Source organism: Centruroides vittatus, unplaced genomic scaffold (genome assembly GCF_030686945.1).
Source record: "Centruroides vittatus isolate TY-2023 unplaced genomic scaffold, ASM3068694v2 contig_658, whole genome shotgun sequence".
Classification (NCBI taxonomy): Eukaryota; Metazoa; Arthropoda; class Arachnida; order Scorpiones; family Buthidae; genus Centruroides; species Centruroides vittatus.
This window is the reverse complement of record NW_027122410.1, coordinates 1121635-1145254: the sequence shown is the minus strand read 5'-3', so window position 1 is coordinate 1145254 and position 23620 is coordinate 1121635. Positions and strand designations below refer to the sequence as shown.

The 23620-nt window shown below is 34.0% G+C and overlaps 1 protein-coding gene across 3 annotated transcripts in view; it reads right to left on the bottom strand.

The window, feature by feature from the left end:
- Tao (Serine/threonine-protein kinase Tao) overlaps positions 1-23620 on the bottom strand; it is a 93600-nt gene that overhangs the window by 19765 nt on the left and 50215 nt on the right. The window contains exons 5-14 of one of the 3 annotated variants that reach the window (XM_067276063.1): positions 22506-22620; positions 15463-15534; positions 15205-15306; positions 15056-15101; positions 13001-13150; positions 12764-12916; positions 10217-10310; positions 7743-7824; positions 7359-7532; positions 4760-4957 (exon numbers count right to left, since the gene is read on the bottom strand). In XM_067276063.1, coding sequence (XP_067132164.1) covers positions 4760-4957; positions 7359-7532; positions 7743-7824; positions 10217-10310; positions 12764-12916; positions 13001-13150; positions 15056-15101; positions 15205-15306; positions 15463-15534; positions 22506-22620 — 1186 coding nt within the window. The remainder of the gene's footprint in view (positions 1-4759; positions 4958-7358; positions 7533-7742; positions 7825-10216; positions 10311-12763; positions 12917-13000; positions 13151-15055; positions 15102-15204; positions 15307-15462; positions 15535-22505; positions 22621-23620) is intronic. The other 2 variants (XM_067276064.1, XM_067276067.1) reach the window with 2 other exon arrangements.

The following is a 23620-nucleotide window of genomic DNA, read 5'->3' as shown; positions in this document are numbered from 1 at the left end:
TTTTTCGGTGCACGCTTAAAAGCCCAGGCCTGGCAAACTAATCTCGAATCCGCGTAAAGTACCCGTTAGGTTAACGGAAGTTTTACCGACCGTAATTATAGTCGGTTTCCTAAGATACTAAAATTAAGTACTTTACAACTGGCGCCTGAACAGGGACTCTTTTTGCTTTTGAGTCGATAATTGACTTTTATTGGATATTCTAGTGTAATTCTTGATATTTGATTTGCTTAGTTCAAATAATTTGGATTCGATTTAGATTTGGTAGAGGAATAACACCTCTTTACAATAAGTAATAGAAAAAAAAAAATGGATGAAAGTGCACCAGTAACCCGTGCTGAACTGAACCAGCTCCAACAGCAATTGTCTGTTTTATTACAACAAGTGTCAATCTTGAGTAACGCAGTGACACACTTAACGTCTTGTGTTACGACTGGAATTTCCGAGCCTACAACACCGAACGTTACTAGTGCTGTACGGCCCGAGGCATCAACACCAAGGCAAGATGTGCCTTCAGTGCCAAATACGTCCATGGTTTGGCTGCAAACAGCTCCGCCACCACCGGAGATACAATTTAACGGTAGGTCAAACATAACTGCGTCCGATTTCTTGCAGGACCTCGAACAATATTCTCAAGTTAATCAACTACCTGATGCGTTATCCCGACGACCTGTTGAAAATCCTCATCAAATCGAGGAGACTGATTTAACCGCCAAACTGTTAGCAGTAACAACTTTTGAGAAGGAACAAGATTTAATTACCGCCCAAGAAAATGATATAGAATGGAGCGGACTCTACCGATACTTAGCCACAGGGGATTTACCCGAGGACCCTACTCTTTCCTCGGAAATAATAGGTAAGTCGGCACATTACTGACTAATAAATAAAATCCTGTATTATAGCAGAAAGCCAGATGATACAGGAAGTTTTCGTCCCGTCATTCCACGAGACTTAAGACAAGAAGTTCTAAAGGAACTACATGATCATCCAACTGCCGGCCACTTGGGTATAAGAAAAACTACGAGAAAGGTCCAGCAACGCTGCTATTGGCCCGGAATGCGCCAAGAAATAAAAGAATATGTACTAGGATGCCATACGTGTCAAGTGACTAAGTTTAGCCAAAGAAAAACGGCCGGACTTATGCAAGTCCCCGAATTAACTGAACCCGGGGAGAAAATTGGAGTCGACATAATGGGACCATATCTGCGGTCCAATAAAGGTAACCAGTATCTATTAGTAATGACTGATTACTTCAGTAAATGGGTAGAAATTTTCCCACTGCGAAAAATTACCGCAGAAAAGCTTGTTAATTGTATGTATAACGAATACTTTTGTAGGTATGGCATGCCTAAGACTTTAATTTCAGATAATGGACCGCAATTCATTTCTCACCTCATGGCGGAAGTATGCCATCGTGCTGGGATACGACATATCCTGACCACACCTTACCACTCGCAGTCTAATTTCACAGAAAGAGTGAATAGAACGATCAGAAGGATGATCGCTGCATACATAGAGCGAAATCATCGCGAATGGGATATTCATATATCGGAACTGGCTCTAGCGTTGAGGATGTCAATACAAGACTCAACTAAATATACACCAGCCCGATTACACCTTGGAAGAGAAATTGCACTTCCCTGGGACCGATTAACGAATTATCCACAGAGTCCCACGACAGTTACCGAGAAATGGGCGCAACTGCAGAAGATTCAGAAACAAGCCCGAACTAACGTGAGAATGGCCCAACAAAAGCAACAGAGAGCGTACAATTTAAGAAGGCGACCAGATATTCTCAAGGTGGGTGCTTTAGTTGTTATAAAAACTCATCCAATCTCCTCCTCTAGTCGCAGATATAGTGCAAAATTAGCACCCAAGTGGTCCAGGCCCTACGAAGTCTCCAAAGTGATATCACCAGTCGTATACGAAGTACAAAATCCCCATACTAAGGCCAGTTTTGGACGACATCATATTTGCTAACCTCAAAAGGTATAACTTATTCCCGAGGCGAAGCATGCAACCACCCCTAACAACGACAGATAGGGGCAACGGGGGATCGCCGACGAGGGATCCTGCCGCTATTTCACCACCTCCAGCAAGAGTCCGCACGTCCGGAATCATTCATCGACGACTTCGTCCAGTTCAACGAGTGGATTACCGTCAACTTGCCGGTATGAAAAAGAGGTCTAAAAGATAGAGAAGGAAACCAATAGGTGAATATAAAATTTTCTTTCAGGCGGTTGTTCGACCACCCATTGTAAATCCAAGGAAACCCTAGAGGAAAAGGAATTTGGTTTGGGGGGGTTTGAAAAAAAAAAGTAACATATTTTTCCTAATGACATGACGGACATAATTACTGACAACTAAAAATAGTAACCACTAACTCAACTGACCGTCAGTCCATATCAGAAGAAAAAGAAGTTATAATAATAGGAGAAAAGTTTGGGATTAAAGTGCTTCCTAATCACGCAGATTGAAGTAGCGTGAACAATGATCAGCAACCTTGGATCGCGTGCGAATCTATGTCAACATTCCCCAAATGTAAAGTAAATATTTAAGATAGCATTAAGTGATCAACGAGTTGTTCTTACTTATGTAAAAGAAAACAAAATTAAACTTTGTATGGGATGATTTGGTTGTGATTCTGGCAGCAACTGTATAAGGAAGGCGCAATTGGAAGCAGAGTTGATTTCGAAGTAAAAATTAGAGAAATAAATTTCTCTTTATTTAAAGGGGAAGGGGTGTAAGGAACTGAGTCCGAACGTTATTTTTATTTTATTATTATTTCTGTTTTATTATCTTTTGTTTGGGGTTTATGTTTATTTAGGACGAAGGTTCCCCACCACTCTCTTGTTAGTAATGAAAAATGAAGATAAAACAACTCACGGAGAAATAAGCGCCGTAGGAAAAATCTTGCGCACTTGCGCTGCCCGGCGAAAGTAACAGTCCGCAGAAAAAAAAAAAATTGGAGGGGGAAGTCCCCACTATCACTAGTAGAGAAATACTTGATAAACCGTCTTAAACATCCCAGAAAATTATGATAAATATTTTGTAAACGGTTTATAAGCTTTGTCGGAAACTTAAAGCTGCCAGAAAAAGAAAGTTAATGTTAGCAACTAAGTATGTAAATAAGGGGAGTAACCCAGCTCAAGTGTGACGTCACCTCACCGTACGTTAACCGAAAAAGGAGAGGCGATTTCCAAACAGAGGTGATTTCCAAACCGAGATGAATTCCAAATCGAGGCGACTGTGAGAGCGAGGTAGATTCAAAAGCGAAATATTTTCTGATAGAAGTCCAGATTGATAATTGGACGATCCAAGGTGTTAAAGAGGAGTTCGATTGACGATTTGATGATATCGAAAGGATTGAGGAAATAGTTTCTTCGTATAGTGAGGTGACGGATAGACGTTTAATTAGTAAGAGATTTTGTTCATAGTTTCTAAGTATTTGATTGTCGAATTTCAAAGGGGAATTACTATTAAGTTAAGCTAAGTAGCTGAGTTTATTGTCGGGTTGACTTGTTGATTTTCGTTAATAAATTTTGTTTGGATTATTGACATTTGTACGTAGTACATTCTAGTTGCTAATTAAATATATTTGAACTTTTGATCTGACTTGATATTTATCGTTATTATTACTAATTTTTCGGTGCACGCTTAAAAGCCCAGGCCTGGCAAACTAATCTCGAATCCGCGTAAAGTACCCGTTAGGTTAACGGAAGTTTTACCGACCGTAATTATAGTCGGTTTCCTAAGATACTAAAATTAAGTACTTTACAACTGGCTGTGCCCGAACACACAACAAACCTGTGTTCAGTAGTTTTTTCAACTCAGTTACTGGAGGGCATTTATTAAAATGAAAAAGAACCGTTCAGAAATGAAAAAAAACCCCCGAGTCATTAGATGTGGTAAATTAAATAATTGTAGACTTTCCACAAGGTAACACTTTTGATTCCATGCAGGCAAATCCTACATTCCACCTGTCTCAGTAATGATATAGCATGTCTATTTCATGCTGTATCATTGTCACAGTAATTAAGTGAATATAATATATATTTTTAAAAATTACATTTAGTTTATTATTTTGTTAAATTTTTGCCAATAGATGGTGCTATGGGTGCTAAGTGTAAATCGCAAATCAAATGTAGAGAGAAATTAACTGATTTATAGAAATGCAATCGATATTTTGGAGAGTGATGTACATTGACTAAATTAAAAGTATTTGAACGTAACTGCAGAGTTTTATAGCAATTGGTCAAATGGCCTAGAAGTGTATAGCAAACAAACATCGTCATATATATCTGAGACTATTCTAATTGGAAAAATAAATCATATGAAGTAAACTTAGCATATTATTTAACATATTTCAAATCTAAAAATTCCTGATCAGAATATTCAATTTTTTGCAAAGGAATTAATAAACGATTAATAACAAAAAGCTAAACACCTTCAATTTGTAAGATTTTCAACATATTTTTTTTTTAAATTTTAGATCTATTTCAAATTGTATTCTTACATTGTATGAAAATATTAAAAGACTAGGCATAACGAATCTTGTTTAATGCAATCTTCAGATATAAAAAAATAAAATAGAATAACTGTTTCAGATTAATAAATTAAAAATGCTTATTTATAACAAGAGAAGTCAATTGACCTTTTAAAACCAGTTATTAGTTAGATTGCAGGACTGAACTTCATTCTTCCATTGTCAATGCAATCCTTATCTGGCCCTTCACCTTTCTTACACTAATAAAAAACTTACAGAAGGACTGACACGAACACTACTCCGTTGTCCTCTCATGGAAGCCGGATAATTGTATGTCGAATCATTCTCGGATGCCGGTGGAAGACTACTTGTACTGCTACTCTGACTTCCGGCACTTACGCCACCACTCTGATGACTATGAGTACTGGCTAAACTATTACTTTTACTGCTATCTCCTCCGATTTGATCGTCTTCCTTTAAAAATTAAAAACACAAATAAATAAATCTATTTTTAAAAAAATTTCCATTTAATAACAATCTGATTATTGTACTGTATTTTCCAAAATAAATTGAATTACAGGCAATCCTCTACTTATGAACAAGTTAGGTGCCTGGGGTTTTGTTGTAAGTTGAAAAATAACTTAGAAAGTATATTTGTCTACAGAATAATCACTTATTGTTAGTTTTTTATCATTCAATGTACTTAATAGAATATATTATGCTCGTTTACCCACTCGCTACTACTTAGCAACAGGTGTTTCAAACACAGTTTTTTTCACCAAACATAGTTATATAATATTCAGTTTAGTTTCCATGGTAGTAGAGTGACACTTCTTGCATTTATCTCCACTGTTAGATTTACATTTTCAACAGATTTTTGAAGCACTAATTGTAAAAGTTTATAAAAATTTCAAACAATAGCAAAAAATGCCATTACCATAACATTACCAGCTTTGATGTCTCCTCATGAGAAGCAACGGAACCTTGCTCAGAATTTGCACAAAAATGAAAAATGACAATACACAATAGAAATAAGTTAACATTAATTATTTATTAAAAATTCTTTATTTATTACTAAGCTTATGAGTCTGTGGTGCAGCACTACTTTTTAATACAGGTCTTATTTTTTGGGAAACCATAACCAATCACCAGGAAATGATCTCCTAATCCATTTAAATTGAATTTTTAATTATACCTTGTCCTCTCTTTTCACCATTTCCCTCAATTACCAACATTTTCTGACTTTTTCTAGCTTTTGCACAAAATTACAAATAAAATTTGTTAAGCTTGATTCCAGTATCAACAGTTAAACAATTTCTAACAGATTTTCCTGCCCATTTAATGTTCAGAAATTGAAATTATGCTTTTGACTTAGCTGACAAATTTCAACTATAAACAGTTTTGAATTCAAAAATTACTACTTTCCAAAACTTTGAATTTCCTGCTGTAATTGGTTAGGAAAAAAGGTTATTTGACTAATGGTGGTTTTAAAAACAGTATAACTAGACAATTTCCTTTGCCATTTCTACTTTTTAATGAAGTTCTGCACCTTTTCATCAAACTATAAGAATATATAAATTTATAATTATATACCATACTGACCCAAATATTACATAAGTAGACTGACTTTCATTTATCAGCCCATTTGCTTTTCCCAAGTCAGCAACTCTAAGACATATACAAAAAAACTATATTGTATATTTTTTTAGTTTGTAAATACATATATTTCATCTAAATTTTTAAAATTTTTTTCTTTACAATGAAAATTTCTGAAGATATCCGACATCACAAACCTTTTAACCAATTTACATAAATATAGACCAGAAAGAGCCTATAAAAGAAGGTAGACTCCACCAATGTTGTTTGTGTTCCAGTGATTATGAAAGAACATTTAAGAAAATTCCAATATATATATATATATATATTAAAAGAATAGTAGAAAGATATGTATATATATAGGATGTTTGGAAATTCCCGTTACAAACTTCTAAGACTTGTAGAGGGGAGTAAGTACATAATATTTTAATTAGGAACCCATGTCTGGAAACGTACTGTTTCTGTTCTATAATGGTTTCAATTCAGATGTTTAACTCTTCCACTTCTGCTGAGAGAAAGAGAAAAGTCTCAGAGTTGCTTGTCCTGGTATACAATAGGGTAGACAGGATGACGTGTAGAATAATTAAATTTCCTAGTAATTGCACTCTGTCATGGTTAATTCAAATTCCTCAAGCAGAGTGGAAGAGTTAAACATCTGAATTGAAACTGTCGTAGAACGGAAACGGTACGTTTCTGGACATGGTCATCCTAATCAAAATATTATGTACTCACTCCCCTCTACAAGTCCTAGAAGTTTGTAACAGGAATTTCCAAACACCCTGTATATATATATATTTGTATGTGTCTTCAATAGTGTATATTTTTTACAGTTTCTAAAGTAATTTGGGTATAAAGTTTTGTATTGGTTTAAGTTACATCTCTTGCAAAAAAAGTGTTGGAATTGGCTTCCAACAATGAATGAGTCATACAATCTAAATATAGAAATCAATCAACTAATCATCCAAGTAATCATTTGGGTAAGAGTATGTGCAGGTTGTCATGCCAAAAGCAGTGACTGACCAAAAAAAAAATTAATTACTAAATTATATTGTCCTCTTTTGTATGAAGTTTTTTTATACTGACATTTTTGTTAGTTATGTATAATATTTCAATAATCATGTTTGAAACAACAATTTTTTGCAAAAATGTTAGCTAAATACTGATAAGATAAATTTTTATACTTGTTTATCAGTAAACTTTCAATGTTTCAAAGGTATTTTTAATTACATTTTCAAAATTATTAAATTATTTTAGTATTATTTTTTAATTTTAGACTTACTGTAGAATCTTCTTCTGTTTCACCTGTAGTAACTTCATTTTCTTGAGAATCTACCATGAGTATCTTTTTCATCTTGCGATAATTTAAATTATCTAATTCTCTAACAGCAGCTTTGGTTCGCTGAATTAAATCTAAAATTACTCTAGGTTGCCGAGATCTTGCGATAAATGGATGCTATAATTAATAAATTGACAGTAATAATTTAATAATGCTAGTATTTACTTAAAGGAAAAACTATTTTAAATTAAGAAAAATGTATCTACAAATTAAATTTATAGTGTGCATATCTGCATAAAGCATATATATTTTAACATTACAAACTGATACATACAATGTGTATTTTATATTTATTATTGATCAAATTAAAATGTTGCCTATAATTACCTGAAGTAATTTTGATGCTGTTGGTCTGTCCGCTGGATTTTTTTGTAAACATGAATCAACAAAATGCCTAAATATATCAGACCTGCAAAATTTTAAATATATTTTTGAAATCATATAATAAATAAAAATTTATTTAAAAATAAAAAAAATTACGATATACAAATATACCTAACAAATAAATAATTACATATTAAACACACACATATATATATATATAATGTATTTTATCACAGCAGTATAAAATATATTAATAACAAATAGAATATATTAGTGTATCAAATACAAAAAGAATTTTTCAGTTCAATTTGGTATTAGAATATTGACAAAATCAATTAAAAGAAATCAAATTTGCTATATATAATCAACATCTATAAAGTTCAATTTATATCTCAAAATCATTTGAAAAGATTAAATTTGATTTTATATTTTTAAAAGTAAACAAATCACCACTTTTCAGAATTATCTGTTGTTTTATAAAAAAAAAAATTAATTTGACTTGATCAAATAAAATTATTAAATACGAGCTTATTATTTATTGTGATATCATCACAATGCCGGGCTACAATTTTTTGCCACAATACTTTTGATTTTAGTAGTGTCTTGCCCCCGTATGTTGTACTTTTCCTGTTTACAATAGTGTCATGCCAGTCATCTATGTAACTCTGTTCTGGAAAAAATTTTCAAATTAAACTAACATGGCTTCTGGTCTAGACTGGAAGTTAATTGGGCCCTCCTCTCACTAAGCTTTCCATATCCATTCTCAAATTTCATTTTCAAGATTAAGTTCATTGCTGCATTCTTTTGAGTTATATTGATAGAAGCAATGAACACTAGACTTTTTCACAAAAATGACTACCAATTTGAACTGCCACCACTGAGAAAACAATGTCCAGCTTATGGAAAATGAAAGGAACTGGTCATCAACACAATGTGGACATTTCACTTGCTGCCAGAAGACACCAATTTAAACCTAATGAAGGACTGTGGGCAGTCCTTTTTGTGAATTGACAAATGCATGCTCAATTTTGTTAGTCAAATGAATAGTTTTAATTTACAAAAATGATTTGACCAGTAGCAAATGGAAGCCTTGCTAATGTGCAAAATCATAAAGAATAAAAAAATAGACAAATTTATTGTGACATTGTCACAATGCTGAGCTGCAATTCTTTTATGATACATTAATTTTAACTAAGCTCTCCCTATCTGGTCTCAATTTTAGTATTTTTTCCCTATACATCATACTTCTCCTGACAGCAACATGCCTGCACCTGACAGCAACAGTCATCTATCTAATGCAATTCTCAAAATAATTTTTGAATTAAAATCATGTAACTTCTGGTCCAGCCTAGAAATTTGTATATAGTTAAATGAGGCCTCCAGCCTCAGTTTTCCATATCTAGTCTCAATTTTCATCTAACTCCATTCTCAGATTTAACAAAAGAAAGAAAGACAGTGGAAATGTATAGGTCTGCAATTTAAAAACTGCAGCACAAAAAATAATAATATATCACTTGAGAAATATATATTTTTTCTTAAGTGATATATTCTTATATTATATTATAATATATATAAGTTTCACCAAAACTAAAGACTAAAATGATTATTACTAAGTCTGAAAAATAGATCAAAAGAATCTTCCATCCAAAAGCATTAGTGAAATTTATTGTAATAAAAGATGACAGTCTATATCACAATGCTATTTTAATAAAGTTCAACATAAACAGTCAATAAATATTAAATTTAGAAATAGCTCAGAAATAAACATATCATAGAATTTTTGTCAAATATAATGTAAATTGCATTTGCATTAAAAATTTTGCACTAATAAGACTTACTTATCTATAGTTAGAATAAAAATTAACCAGTTTGTGAATACAAATATTTGAAATAAATTAGACAAAGAATATTAAAACAATAAAATCATTAAATAAATCTTTAAGAGATTTTTGCTTCAAAATTAACATGAAATTTGGCATCATAATAAATCACAGCTGAGAATAAATAATTTTAAATATTAAATTCATTTTGTCACTATTTAATCTACTGTTATCTTTATTTGTAATTAACGAATAGTTTAACTAACCCACATTTACATGTGGTAGTGGTGATTTTCCACAACTACTAGTTTTTGCATGGGCATTTTTTACCAAATTGATTTACTTAGCTGTGCTTCTATGATATCCTCATGTTACATATGTAAAACTTTTGGTTGAAAAAATGTTTTCCACTTTTCACACATCCTCAAAAGACCACTGCAGAAAATTGCTACCTCCCACATTCACGTGTTAAAAAACTGCATGTGATTATAGGTTAATGTGATTTATGTGAATCAATATTTTATGATAATTTCTTGCAGCTATCAAAGATAAAAACAATGTACAAAAACTAAAGAAATGTATGTAATGTTAAAACAATGTATTAAAAATAAAACTACCAAATAAATGAATAAAACAAAAAATTAAGTGAATGCTTACCAATCACCTGGTCCAAGAATAGGAGAATCATTCTGAGCTATATGATACAAGGCACTCATTGCATTCATGTTGAAATATGGTGGCTTACGTTCAGCTATAAAAAAATTATTTTGTGTGTAATGTATTACTGAATAAAATTAAGTAATTTTTTTATAATATTAAATTACAGTGAAATTCCATTAACATGGCATCCAGTATGCTGGCAAACCGATAAGCTGGCATATCCAGCTCGTCTTTGAGGGGAGTATCGAGGCACTGGGTATTCATCTGTATTTATACGTAACTAGGTAGCCAGTTAATTAAAACTAAAAATAATTAAATTTACACATTTATAATTTAAATTTAAAATTACATTAAAATTGAAAAATTTAAAACTCTGGCCTTTATACCAAAATAGAAACCGAAACCAAATCAAAATTATTTAATTAAAATTAAAATCAAATCAACTAAAACAATATTTCAAAAAGTGTGGATAAAGTACTTGTCAGTCTTGATTAATTTGATTATATTGCATTCAGGCAGTCAGAGTTGAGTCTCTATTTATAGCATTTCTTTGTAAAGTGTTAGTTTTGGCTTCAGCAGTGATGGAACACTTTGCTTTTAATATGCAAAATATATAGAATATAGAATAGATATAGATAAAAGTGTACAAAGAACAAAGTAAGATTCTAGTTGGTGGGCTCTTGTTTCAAACCAAGAGTAGGAATAATCTAGAAAAACTGAAATAGCATGTTAATTAAACAAACAAAATTTGTAGTTTTTCATGGAAAGATATGTAAAATTGCATCCAGAAAATTAAAAATGCTGAAAAAATTCCATTGTCCAATAAGTCGGCAGATTGAATAAACTGACACCATGTTGGTCCCAATGATGCCAGGTTAACAGAATGTCACTGTATTACTATTTTTTTACATTAATATTCTTAACTAATCATACTAGCATACATATTGATACTTTTGCATAGATTCGGCAGTATTTATAATTATACCTATTAGAAGTTTCAATAAGAATACTCTTACACCATAAATGCATACATTTAATTTCATAATAGATAAATATCTACTAGATATATATCTAATAGATTTATATATATATATATATAAAATATACTTTAAAAATTTTATGACCATTAATTATCATAAAATTTTTGAACAAGTGAGCGAGTGAAATGAATGGGGGTGGTCAAAGCGCCATAATAATTTATTAAATACATAATTTACATTAATTTTAATTTTCTTATAATACAGAATTTAATTTCAACAATAAATCATTGTTTCAGAAACTTCTATAACTTGATACCAATGACAGATTTAGGGGAATGAGTAAGACATAGCTGCACCCTTTCTGATTAATTTATTATTTATTTATTTGATCCCTCATGAATGTCAATTAAAGCAGTTCTTATGCTTTAATTGACATTCATGAGGGATCAAATAAATAATAAAATATCATGCTGTTCTTTTGTAATTTATTTATTTCAGATTTTTTTAAAAAATTCAATTAGCATCATAGTAAATTTTTCTTTCCCTTTATTTTCAGTGACAGTTCTGGATTGGATAGCACATGCCAGTTGCAGATTATTTGAGATGAATTTTAATATCTGACCAGATTCTATTGTTGACTTTCTTTTATTTAATGCATCCATAATCAATAATGCTTGTTAATTAATGTTTCTTTTTTGATTATTAATTATTAGTACTTTTACTATGACTATAATCTATTAATAGGACTTATTTTACTGATGCAAATGAAAAAGTTTTCTGTAAACCTGTAGACTAATAAAATCTCTTGTTTTTTCAACAAGTTACATCAGTGCAATAAGTCCTATTATAAAAACTAAACTAATAATAATAAGCAATGCTGTTTATATAGAAGCTTTACATTGTCTTTGTATTTGCCAAAAACTTTGAAGCTAAAAATCACATTCAATTTATACTTGTACATATATATTTTTATTTTTCGCTTTAATATATAATTTTCTCAAGCAAAGCTTCAGGTATCTCAGTTAGTATTTTAGAAGGTGTAGTTTCCTCGCTGAACTCCGTCCTCTAAAAATATCTGGTTCTGCCATTGCTTGATATTATTTTATAAGTATAAATGCAGAATACACGTTCACCATATATATCCACATACATTATTTCAAAAATGATTTTGAGATCGAGTTGATCTGAATAAAGGTCCAAAAACATTTCTCCTTTACTTTCTCTTACATACGATGAAGTGGTATAATAAGGCAATAGAATATCAATACATCCACTTTATTAAATATTATATTTTATATTTATTGCCAATTTATTCATATTATTTATGTATATAAGAGAAAGTAACAAAAATCAAGTTATGGTTTCATTAAAAGAAAATGCATTTCTCCTTTAGTTAAACTATTGGTTTCCTTAAAGCAGCTGAATTATCTTTTTAATAATCACTGTTTCCAAAATTAAAACAACTATTAAATCTAATTATCAAATGCATTGTAATATTGAACTGAAATTACTAGAAACGTTTGAATCAAAAATGTTTCTTTCAAAATCTATAAAATGAACTTACCTAATTCAATACAAGTTATACCAAGAGACCATATATCAACTTTTCCATCATACTGCCCTTCATCCATAGCTAAAATAACCTCAGGTGCCATCCAGTATGGTGTACCCACAAATGAATTTGCTGGACATATCATAGATGCTGATCCAAAATCAGCTAGATATATAAAAAATTAATTAAAGTTGTAATATGTAATCATTTAGTTCATGGATTTTAAAACTAAAACTTAATACTACTTACCTAACTTGACAGTTCCATTTTCTGTAAGAAGAATATTTCCAGCCTTCACATCCCTATGAATTCTGCCTAATGAATGGAGGTATTCTAACCCTTGCAAGGCATCCTGACAAATAGCAGCAATTTCATCTTCTTTCAAAGGTTTCTTATGTACTTAAAAAGAATTTTAAAAATAATTTTATTATGTTTCTTTAGAAAATATAACAAATTTTACAACTACAGTGGAGCGTCGTTAATCCGAATCAATTGGGGACTGGGAGTGTTCGGATAACTTATTTTTCGGATAACCAATTATGTACAAAAAAATATATTAACCTATCCCATATTGAAATTTTTCTCCATTGAGTGTTGCTATCTGTTGAATTTTCGTCGATGTTAAGCCTAACGCAAATTTTTTAAAATAAGTATCATGACTATTGTATTGTTAAAAAATATTTCTTTATTTTGTTCAAACAAAATAAATAAATTGAAAAATATAAAAACAAAAAAATTATATTTTGAAAGTTGTATCTAGTATCAAAAACATTTGATTCAGCATGACACAGTCCAACTGGAACATTTTTGGGTTAACCAACATTTCGGTTGATTAGCATTCGGATAAACGACACACTACTGTACTTAATAATAAAAATAACATTACACCAAAATATCTGAGATAAGATTATACAGAATAAACATAAATAAGAAATATCATCTAAACAAAAAACTTAAGTAAATTTTCAAAAAATTACTTATAATATTCCAATATGTTAGTATCTAGATTTATTGATGTAATTTTTCTATTTAAATTATATGTTACAAAATATAAGATGTTAACAATTGATAAATTCAGAAAAAAAATTAATGTACAATGCACTCTCACTAATCCAAACTTCAATTAATCTAAACCAAGAATTGAAAATTGACAGCCCACCATTAAGACTTCATATCTGCCAACAGCCTGCAGCCTTAATGAAGTCTTTTATAAAAATCAGTGTTTCTAATATTTTGCAGGTATTAAAACAGAAAAATTCAAACTTCTAACTGTTTACGTAAGTTGTAAAGGCCTGTAAACAAAAGGGCTTTTTGCTAGAGCCTTTCTTTTAGTTTACAGTATGTTCTGGTTTACCAAATAATAATATGATCCACATCTGATATACATCTATATGACTGGCCCTTTGCTGCGTTTTGAGTTTGTGATCCCTGATCTAAACCAATTTTGGTTGTTTTGACTCGAAAATGTTTCAGACAAAAACAAAAACAATCAAATGTTGTAAAAACACATAATCATGAATTTGTAAAATTAATATATTTTACATATTTTAACATATGTACCAAATATAGTATAAAATTTTTTTAAAATTATACATGTTCAGATGCAAATCTAGAAAGTAGTAATGATCCTTGAAACTTTTTTTTATTACTAACAAGAACTTTTACTATTAACATATTATATTCTTATTAGAGGTTCTTTTCTCCTAATGAGAACAGTTTTGATTCTGTCTCCTGATGATCAACTCTCAGTTTCCAGCTTCTGGCAGACTTCAGTAACTTCAGGTGGAGTGTTTAACTGGAGTCTTCAAACTCAACTATCCATTTTTTACTTGCAATACTGCACCCATTCTACCTGTCCCATCAATCAGGGAAAGCTGTGAGAGGTCAAAAGTCAAGCCACCTGAAAGCAGGTCAGACAATCTGCAATGATCATAAAACATTTCTCCTGAAGTAAGTCTGTCATATTACTATCATTCCTTTACATCTGGAGATATTTTCCATCAATAGATGTAATGGATCTTTCTAGGAAATTATGCCTACTTTCTTTACAATTAAAACTGTACCAATTTCCCTCAATTTTTTATAAAGGAAATGAATTTAAAATAAGCAATTTTTAAAATGAATGCTAGAAGATCTATATATATAATCCTGTTAACCCAAATTTTCCACTAATCTAAACATCCCATATTATAATTAATTCAAATTAGTGAGAGTACACTGGATTTTATGAGACATATTTCAGTGTATTTCTGCACTTAAAAGCTTAAATATTATGTAATACAGGAATAACAGCTAGATATCTACCTTCAATTATATCTGAAGCAGACCCTAAACAATATTCCATGATAAGCTACAAAAAATAATACAAAAATTACTCAATAAATTGTATAATTGACTTCAAAATTATTTTAAAAATTTACAATCTGTCATTTTTAACTGTAATATATATTTACCCATGCTGTGTGCTCTTTTAAATAACATCCTTTATAATCGATTGTATTCCTATGTTTAAGTTGACGCAGGAACTTCACTTCTTTGATTATATCTTGCCATTTCTAGTTTGAAATATAATAATTTAATGTTACAAGTGAATATAAAAATACAGGATTATCTTAATTACCTGTAAATCAAAATTTTGCCAAAAAATATTCAAGTTTTCATGCTTTCTGCTGATATTAATTTACTTTGAATAAAATAAAATTTTTATTTACCTCTGCAGACTGTTTTCCTGTAAAAGACATTTTCTTAATTGCAACAACTTCTTTAGAAACAGCATTTCTTGCCTATTGTATATAAAAATATAATAATCATATTGATATTCAAAAATTGATTAATGTAACACTAAAATAATGTATTATATCAAAATTTTCAAAATATAAAAAAAGGAAATAATTTACACAAAAATATTTCTCATCTACACTGAAAATTATCAATGTTACACTTAGAAAACTATCAAAAAAAACTTAAATAATTAATAAAGTTCACATTTCATTTTGTCAAATTGATACTATCACCAAAATGCACATAGCCAATATCAAAAATTATTCGGGTTGGTTTATCCAACCCGAATAACCAACCATAAACCAACCCAAAATGCATTTGAATAAATAAACAAAAATTTTCCCTAACCATTGCTGTATGATCGTCTACCAGTATCATTATTGGGGGAGCGACGGGATATATAAGCTCTTCGTTGCATTGTGCATGTGCTCCGTCTTTCTATCGCAATAACTTCGGATATACTTACCCCGCAGACGAAAGTAATACATCGTTGGATAGCGCCTTTCGTAAGGATTTTGTGAGTTTAAAAACTTTTATTTTCCGGCTCGTAGTTTTTACTTACGAGCATTCGAAACTTGTGATTTTGTTCGGGCCCCATCGGGCTTCGCGAGCGCTATCGATTAATTTTATCGACGGTGTTAGCCAGCATATATAACCATCTACGTCGTGTATAAATTTCGTATCGCTATCTTTTACCGTTATCGAGATACGAGCGTTCGGAATCAACTACTGTGAACAAAGAACTGTTTCGCGCCACGTGGTGTTTAGCCGATCAGCACGTCGTATCTGACCGGCGTGATCGGCCTAACCGGTGGGGCGTAGCCATACGGCGTGGTATTAGCCGATCGGCGTTTTTCGTGTTTTTGGCATTTCTGTATCCTGCACTGGTTACTCTTTTGTTTTGGACTCTTGTTTTTTCCCACCTTGTGCACTAGTAAGCCTTCATTATGGAAGACTCAGTGCTTGTGCCAGAACCCCCTCAGTCCAGCAACCAGGCAACCTCTAGACCCAGTACTCCCGAAAGCGTTGAGGGAGAAGAAGAATTCAGTTCAGTCGAAGATAGGCTCCTGCAAGAGTCTAGTTTAAATCTCCAGCGAATTATGAGTTTAATCCCAGCTACCAGTAAATCAAACCCTTCGGTTCACGAGAAAAAAAGAAATAAGAGATAGGGTCACCAAAATGTTTTCTGCTATAAGTCAGATATACGGCATTCTGGAGGAACTGAGATCTAAAACTGTTAACAATAATAAGGAAAATCAGCCGATTCAGGAGGGCTTGTCTCAAGCCTTTTCTTACGCAGCTGTTGCTAGGGCTAACCTTTCCCCTAGCAACACTACTAAATCCATTAATAAATCGATAAACAACAAAATTAAAAAAGAAGGGAGCGGGAGCAGCCATGCTCTTATTGTTTATCCAAAAGATATTGAAGGAACCAAGATAAACATGGGTGAAATAGAAAAGAAAATTACCTCAAATATTAAACCAAATAAACTTAAAATAAAAGTTACTGCCATAAGAAAGGTGAAAGGGGACGGCTTGTGCTTCAGAACTGGCAATAGGGCAGATGCCATAGCTCTAGAAAAAGCAATAGGGGAGCTTACAGACATGCAGTCTATGGTAAGAACAAAGGTCTCTGAAGGCAGACGCCCAAGACTCATTTTATTAAACGTCCCCAACTCTGTAGAGGACGGGAGTATAGTCGAAACCATCTATGAACAAAATATATCGCTCAATTCAATAGAGAAGCAAGAATTCCTGTCAGCCGCAAGAGTTAGTACCTCGATTAGGAATGGCAATGTACGGGAGAATTGCCGGCATGTCATCCTTAACACGACACCGGACATAAGGAATGTGTTGATAAAACAAAAATTTATTTCAATTCAATGGGCCAACATAACTCTAGATGACTATGTCCATATAACGCGCTGTTACAAATGCTGTGGTTTTAACCACATAGCGCGTGACTGCGACTCTAAACAGTACTGTAGTCACTGTTCTAAAAGTCATAAATACAGTGAATGCAACAGAAAAGATCAACCTCCCTGCTGTATTAATTGCAAACTGTCAAACAGAGAGCTTACCCCAGAAGATCGTCAACCTACCAACCACAATGCCTTCCATTCTACATGCCAACACTCCATCAGAGCAAAGAAGCAAGCCATAGTCCAAACAAATTATGGATTCTAGGCCCTTCCAGAATATGAAACTGCTCCAGATTAATTTACAGCGCTCTAAAGCTGCTGCTACAGAAGCAATGCAAGTCACAAACCTACATCATGCAGACATAATAGCTGTACAGGAGCCGTACTGTTTTCAGAAGAAGATTGCCCTCTTTGGTAGCCTTCCAGTTTTTAATCATAATAATCCGACTGCAAACCCTCTTACTGGCATCATTCTGGTCAATAACAACCTTGATGTCCAGCTTATCCCACAACACACAAACAATTATTTCACCACCGTTCTGATTAAACATCACAGCACCCAGGTAATGATAATCTCTTTCTACTGCTCGCCTTATCACGACCTAACAGACCCGCTTGAAAAACTGCAGTCCACAATCCAGCAGCTTAATGGACTCCCAGTCCTGGTGGTGGGAGACTTCAACGCCAAATCCCAGGTCTGGTTTAGCCCCACTGAAGATCCGAGGGGCTACAAAGTGGTCGAGTTCATGAACAGTCTTAATATGCAATCACTGAATACCAGCCCTCTGCCCACTTACTCCTCTTCAACAGGAGAGAGTTGGGTCGACATCAGCATGGCAAACCCCCTCCTATACAGGCAAGGAGTCCAATGCAGCACTCTCGACGAGCACTCAGTAAGTGATCATAATTACATAGTGACTTGCATCAAGATGTCCGGGATAGAAAAGAAGAGGTGCATTAAACAAAATACCAACTGGATATACTATCAAGATATTATAAAGACCAACTGGAACATCAACTCTGTAGAACAAATCGACAATACCAAGGCCCTAGAAGAGGTCATCGAGCAGCTTCAGAACATCATTCTGCGTGCGTATCACACAGCGACCACTATAAAGGCAACGAAACAATCTGCACCCTGGTGGACAAAAGAGCTGTCCACCCAGAGAACCGACCTTAGGAAAGCCAGAAGAATATTCAGGAGGGAGACTAATTCAGACAGAAAAGAAACTCTCAGGCAGGAATACCTATCTAAACTCCGATGCTACAAAACTGAGATAAATAAAGCCCGTACAGACTTGTGGAGAAAGTTTTGTACCGATATGGGCAGTAAAAATCCCTGGTCTATCCCGTATTATGTCGCCAGGAAAAAAGTTAAAAATGCCAAAATACCCAATAATCTTCAGACGAACAACTTTAATGCCAGCTCCTCAATCGAAGACACAGTGGACAGCATCATCACGGACCTCTTTCCCGACGATGACCCTACAACAGATAACAACACTCATCTTTCCATCAGAAATAACGCCTCAAACTGTTGCACCAATGATGATGACTCGACTCTTCACTTATCAAGAAATCGCCAACGAATTTTCTAATCTCAAGCTTCGAAAGGCCCCCGGCCCAGATTTCATAACACCCCGTATGGCCAAGTTGGCCTATGAAGCCATCCCTTCAACTTTTACTGTTATATTCAACAAGTGCTTGCAGCTGGGTTATTTTCCCCACTGCTGGAAAACCGCCTCCATTAAGCTTCTCCCAAAAACCGGCAATCCTTCTAAGTCATCAGACTTTCGACCAATTTCCCTCCTTCCAGTCATTGGTAAGATACTGGATGGGCTGCTGACCAATAGGTTGCAGCACCACTGTGAGAAAAACAACTACATAAACAATAACCAATACGGATTTAGAAAAGGGAAGAGCGCTATCATCGCTCTGGACGACATGGTCAACTTTATTCGGAAGGCTAAAGAAAGAGGCGAGCATACGATGTTGGTTGCAATTGACTTTAAGGGCGCATTTGATCACGCCTGGTGGCCTGCAATTCTCGACGCCATTAAAAGCACCGGCTGCCCTAAAAACCTTTACGCTTTGTTAAACAGCTACCTAAGTGACAGGAAGATCAGTGTTAGCAGCAATAACCACACCTACCTCACTAAGAACATAAATAGGGGCTGCCCGCAGGGCTCTCGCTCCGGGCCTTTTCTGTGGAATATAATGCACAACAGTCTCCTGGATCTAAGCTCCTCTTTCCCTGCAGACTATCACTGCAGGCTTCAAGCCTACGCGGACGACACAGTCCTTGCACTTACTCATCGGAATCAAGAGGTGTTGCAAGCAAGGGCCAACAATATTTTAAAAGACATCTCGTCCTGGTGCCAGAACAGGAAACTTAAGATCAATCACGAAAAATGCTGCTGCATTGTCTTTCCCAGGACCACCCCTCTTCGTAAAGGCCCATCTATCAGGTTAGATGGGATCCGCATTAAAAATAAAGATACAATAAAATACCTTGGCGTACAACTGGATAATAGGCTAACTTGGAAGCCTCACATCTATTATACCTATGAGAAAGCCCTAACAGTGATGCATTCTCTGGCCAGCATTGCCCGTAACAGGTGGGGGTACGGGAGCAATGCGTGCAGGCTGCTCTACAAGACGGTTCTCGAACCTATTCTGACTTACGGGTCATAAGTCTGGGGTACTGCCATAGCAAAAGTGCACATCCAGCGTAAACTCCAGTCGGCACAGAGACTAGCATTAATTGCCATTACTAAAGCCTATAAGACCGCCCCAACGGACGCTCTTCAGATTATCGCCAACATCCTTCCTATAGACATCGTAATCAGGGAAAAAGTCTGGGTTTTCCAGCAACTTAATTTGACAACCGGTAAAATCACCAACGACCGCTTTAATAGTGTACTAAATCATCTCGTGAATAACTCTACATTATCCATTTTCTCTGATCATCTTATCAAGTATAACCTAGATTATAGCCCGCAGCCTTACTTCTACCACCCCAGTATAACTATCGACGAACTGTTCACCTTTGAAAGTCCGGCAGCCACCACAGGCCTCTGTGTTTACACTGATGGGTCAAAGACTGATGTTGGTGTAGACAGTTCTGTCATGGTCTTGAAGCATGAAAGCATAGTCTATCAGGCCAGGTATAGGTTGGCAGAGCACTGTACTATGAATCAGGCAGAATCGCTCGCCATCTGCAAAGCCTTACTTTGGATATCCAACAATATGGCGACCCATAACATCAAGAGCGCCACAATTCTCAGTGACAGTCGCGTGGCACTGCTACAATTGAAAAAACTCAATATCAAGCTGAAGATCGTCCATGACAGTGTACGTATTATTCTTAACCTAAAAGACAAAATTCACCTCAAGTTTGCCTGGGTGAGGGGGCACTCAGGAGTGCACGGAAACGAGAGGGCGGACCTCTTAGCCCGGACAGCACCAAACTGGCTACGAAACAACACTTTCGAGGTTACTCCGGTGGCTTGGTTTACTACGAACATTCGCCAGCACTCCCTCAGCATCTGGCAGGAAAGGTGGGATCGTAGCACTACAGGCAGGACCACACATGCCTACATCCCAAACATTCTGCAGAGACGCTACAACAAGCACCTGGTCCCGTCCTTTCAAATCACTCAATTGCTCACAGGTCATGGAAATTTCCACGGGTACCTTTATAGGTTCTTACAGAAAACGGACGGTAAGTGTCCCTGCTTCCCCACAGAAGTCGAAGACTCAAATCACATAATTTGGCACTGCCCGCTCTACAGCAGGCAGCACAGGACTATTATCTCTGCAGTCCAAAATGAAAACGAACTTTGGCCATGCAACTACACAACTATGATCAGCAATAAAAATATCTTCAATGCACTAAAGACTTTTGCCATGGACATTGGCATATTAAACTGACTTTGTTTTGGACTCTTTCACGGCCAACTTCTGTCTTATTGTGTACTAATGTTCTGGCATAGCCCGTTCTGTGTGCCCTGTGTCTGCCGTGTCGCCATGTATCTGCTTTCTGCACGCGATTAATGTATTTGTCCAATGCCACCTGTAGTTGTTCACTATAGTTTACTACCATTTTGTCGCGATTACTCTCAGCCACCTCTCTGCAATGTCCTACATCATTGTACCTTTTGTTTTGATTACCTATTGTCATTTGTTTTACATCGCAGTGTTCTATGTTATCTTTGCGTGTATATAGTTAACATTGTCGCGCCATTTCTGTTGTACTGTCCCCTGTATATGTCGGTTAAGTATTGTATAACTTTTGTATTTTTACTCAATTTTGTACTTTGCTTTGTTTATTAAAGGCGATGCTAGGCGCCCATGGTCCCATGGACCTCTGGTTTCTAACTTCACACTATCCTATTCCACTTTATTTCACCTTCTCTCAACACTCCTTATTACTTTACCTCTTCTTTCCTTTTCCTCCTAACAGGGCTATACCTCTGAGTGCGGCCCTTCTTCCCCCTTTTCCTCGAGTATCATTATTGGATTACAAGGACGGTACACACAAGATTAATACACACAGCAACCATACTTACTACGTTAAGAAACTTTTATCACATTTTAAAATTCTTTACAGTTTGTTCTATAATGCCCAATCAATATGTTGTTCTTATTCCTGATGCCCAATCAGTGTGTTGTTCTTATTCCTGATGCCCAATCAGTGTGTTGTTCTTATTCCTGATGCCCAATAACCAGTTATAACAAGTACTTACTATGAGAAAAATCATAAGAGGCAAAACTCAGCAGACAACATTATATGAGTTATCTTGTAGATGGCACCAGTTGTTAGATTGCCAACTATGAGATAGTTCGTTGTTGGCAAAGTAATGAAAGAATAATTTAATTACATTTAATTAAATATATATATAATTATTTCAAACGATTATTTATATTTAATATTAAAATTTCATTACATTCACAATAAAATACATTCTCATGACAATTTCTCATCAAATATTTTTTGTGACAATTAAGATGTTGCTACAAATGTTGTTTATATTTTATCTAGTACTTACATAATAAACAGCACCAAAACTTCCATGACCAATCTCTCTTAAATCAACAAATATTTTCTCTGGATCTTCCTTATCAAATAATTCTGCAATTTCTGGATCCTTCAGACTTCCAGGCCTAGAATAATTTATATATTATTCATAAATATACAAAACAAATAAAATTTAAATCTAAAATTAACAAGCAATTATTTATTGTGACATTGTCACAATGCCGGGTTGCAATTTTTAATCATATTTTTAATTTATTTAATTTAAAATATATGTTTTCCTCCTCAAATTAGTAGTGACTTGTCCCCATTCAGCATACTTTAACAATACAGTCATGCTGGTCATCTATCTAACACCTTTCGAGAGAAAATTCTTGAACTGAAATATTGTGACTTCCAGTTTGTTACTGTGTAACAACAGGGACAATGTTACTCTATATGAACAATTAGGGGTTTATGCAATTCTGTTACAGCACTCTTTAACAGGATCTACAACATTATAGATTAGGGTAACAAATAGAATGTTGCACATTCATATTGAGGAGCATCAAGATGACATCACAATGGACCTACAATGGAACTCTCTAAAAAAGTACTTGAGCATAGCTATGAGTCCCTTTAAGCTTGAGTTAAGTTAATGAAGCAGTGCTATGAAAAAAGAACTTTGTTCATTTGGGAAATCCGATATATCTCATCTTTATCGCAGTAAAATCTCCCTACAGTCAAAATTCCACAATTGTGGATAGTGGCATTTAAACAATTCAGCCGACAGATGATCACACAAAATTTTACATTTGGAGATTTATTTTTATTTTTCTCAATAATTTTCATGTAAACCTTACTATTTATGTTTACTTATGTCTTGTTTTAACTTTACAATTGTTTGATATCTTAGCCACATGCCTTCATACTTTTAAAAATTCTGTTTTACATTTTGTTCTATTCTAAAATTTAAATATTATGTTCAACTATTGCCTGACAACAATGACTGAAAGTCATTGAAAATGCTAGCAATTTTATTAAAAGTATGTGAATTTTTTAATGCCATTTTACTGTTGTTTCTCATCATGACAAATTTAACTCAGAACAAAACTGATTTATTACACAATATAATATCTGCATTACAGC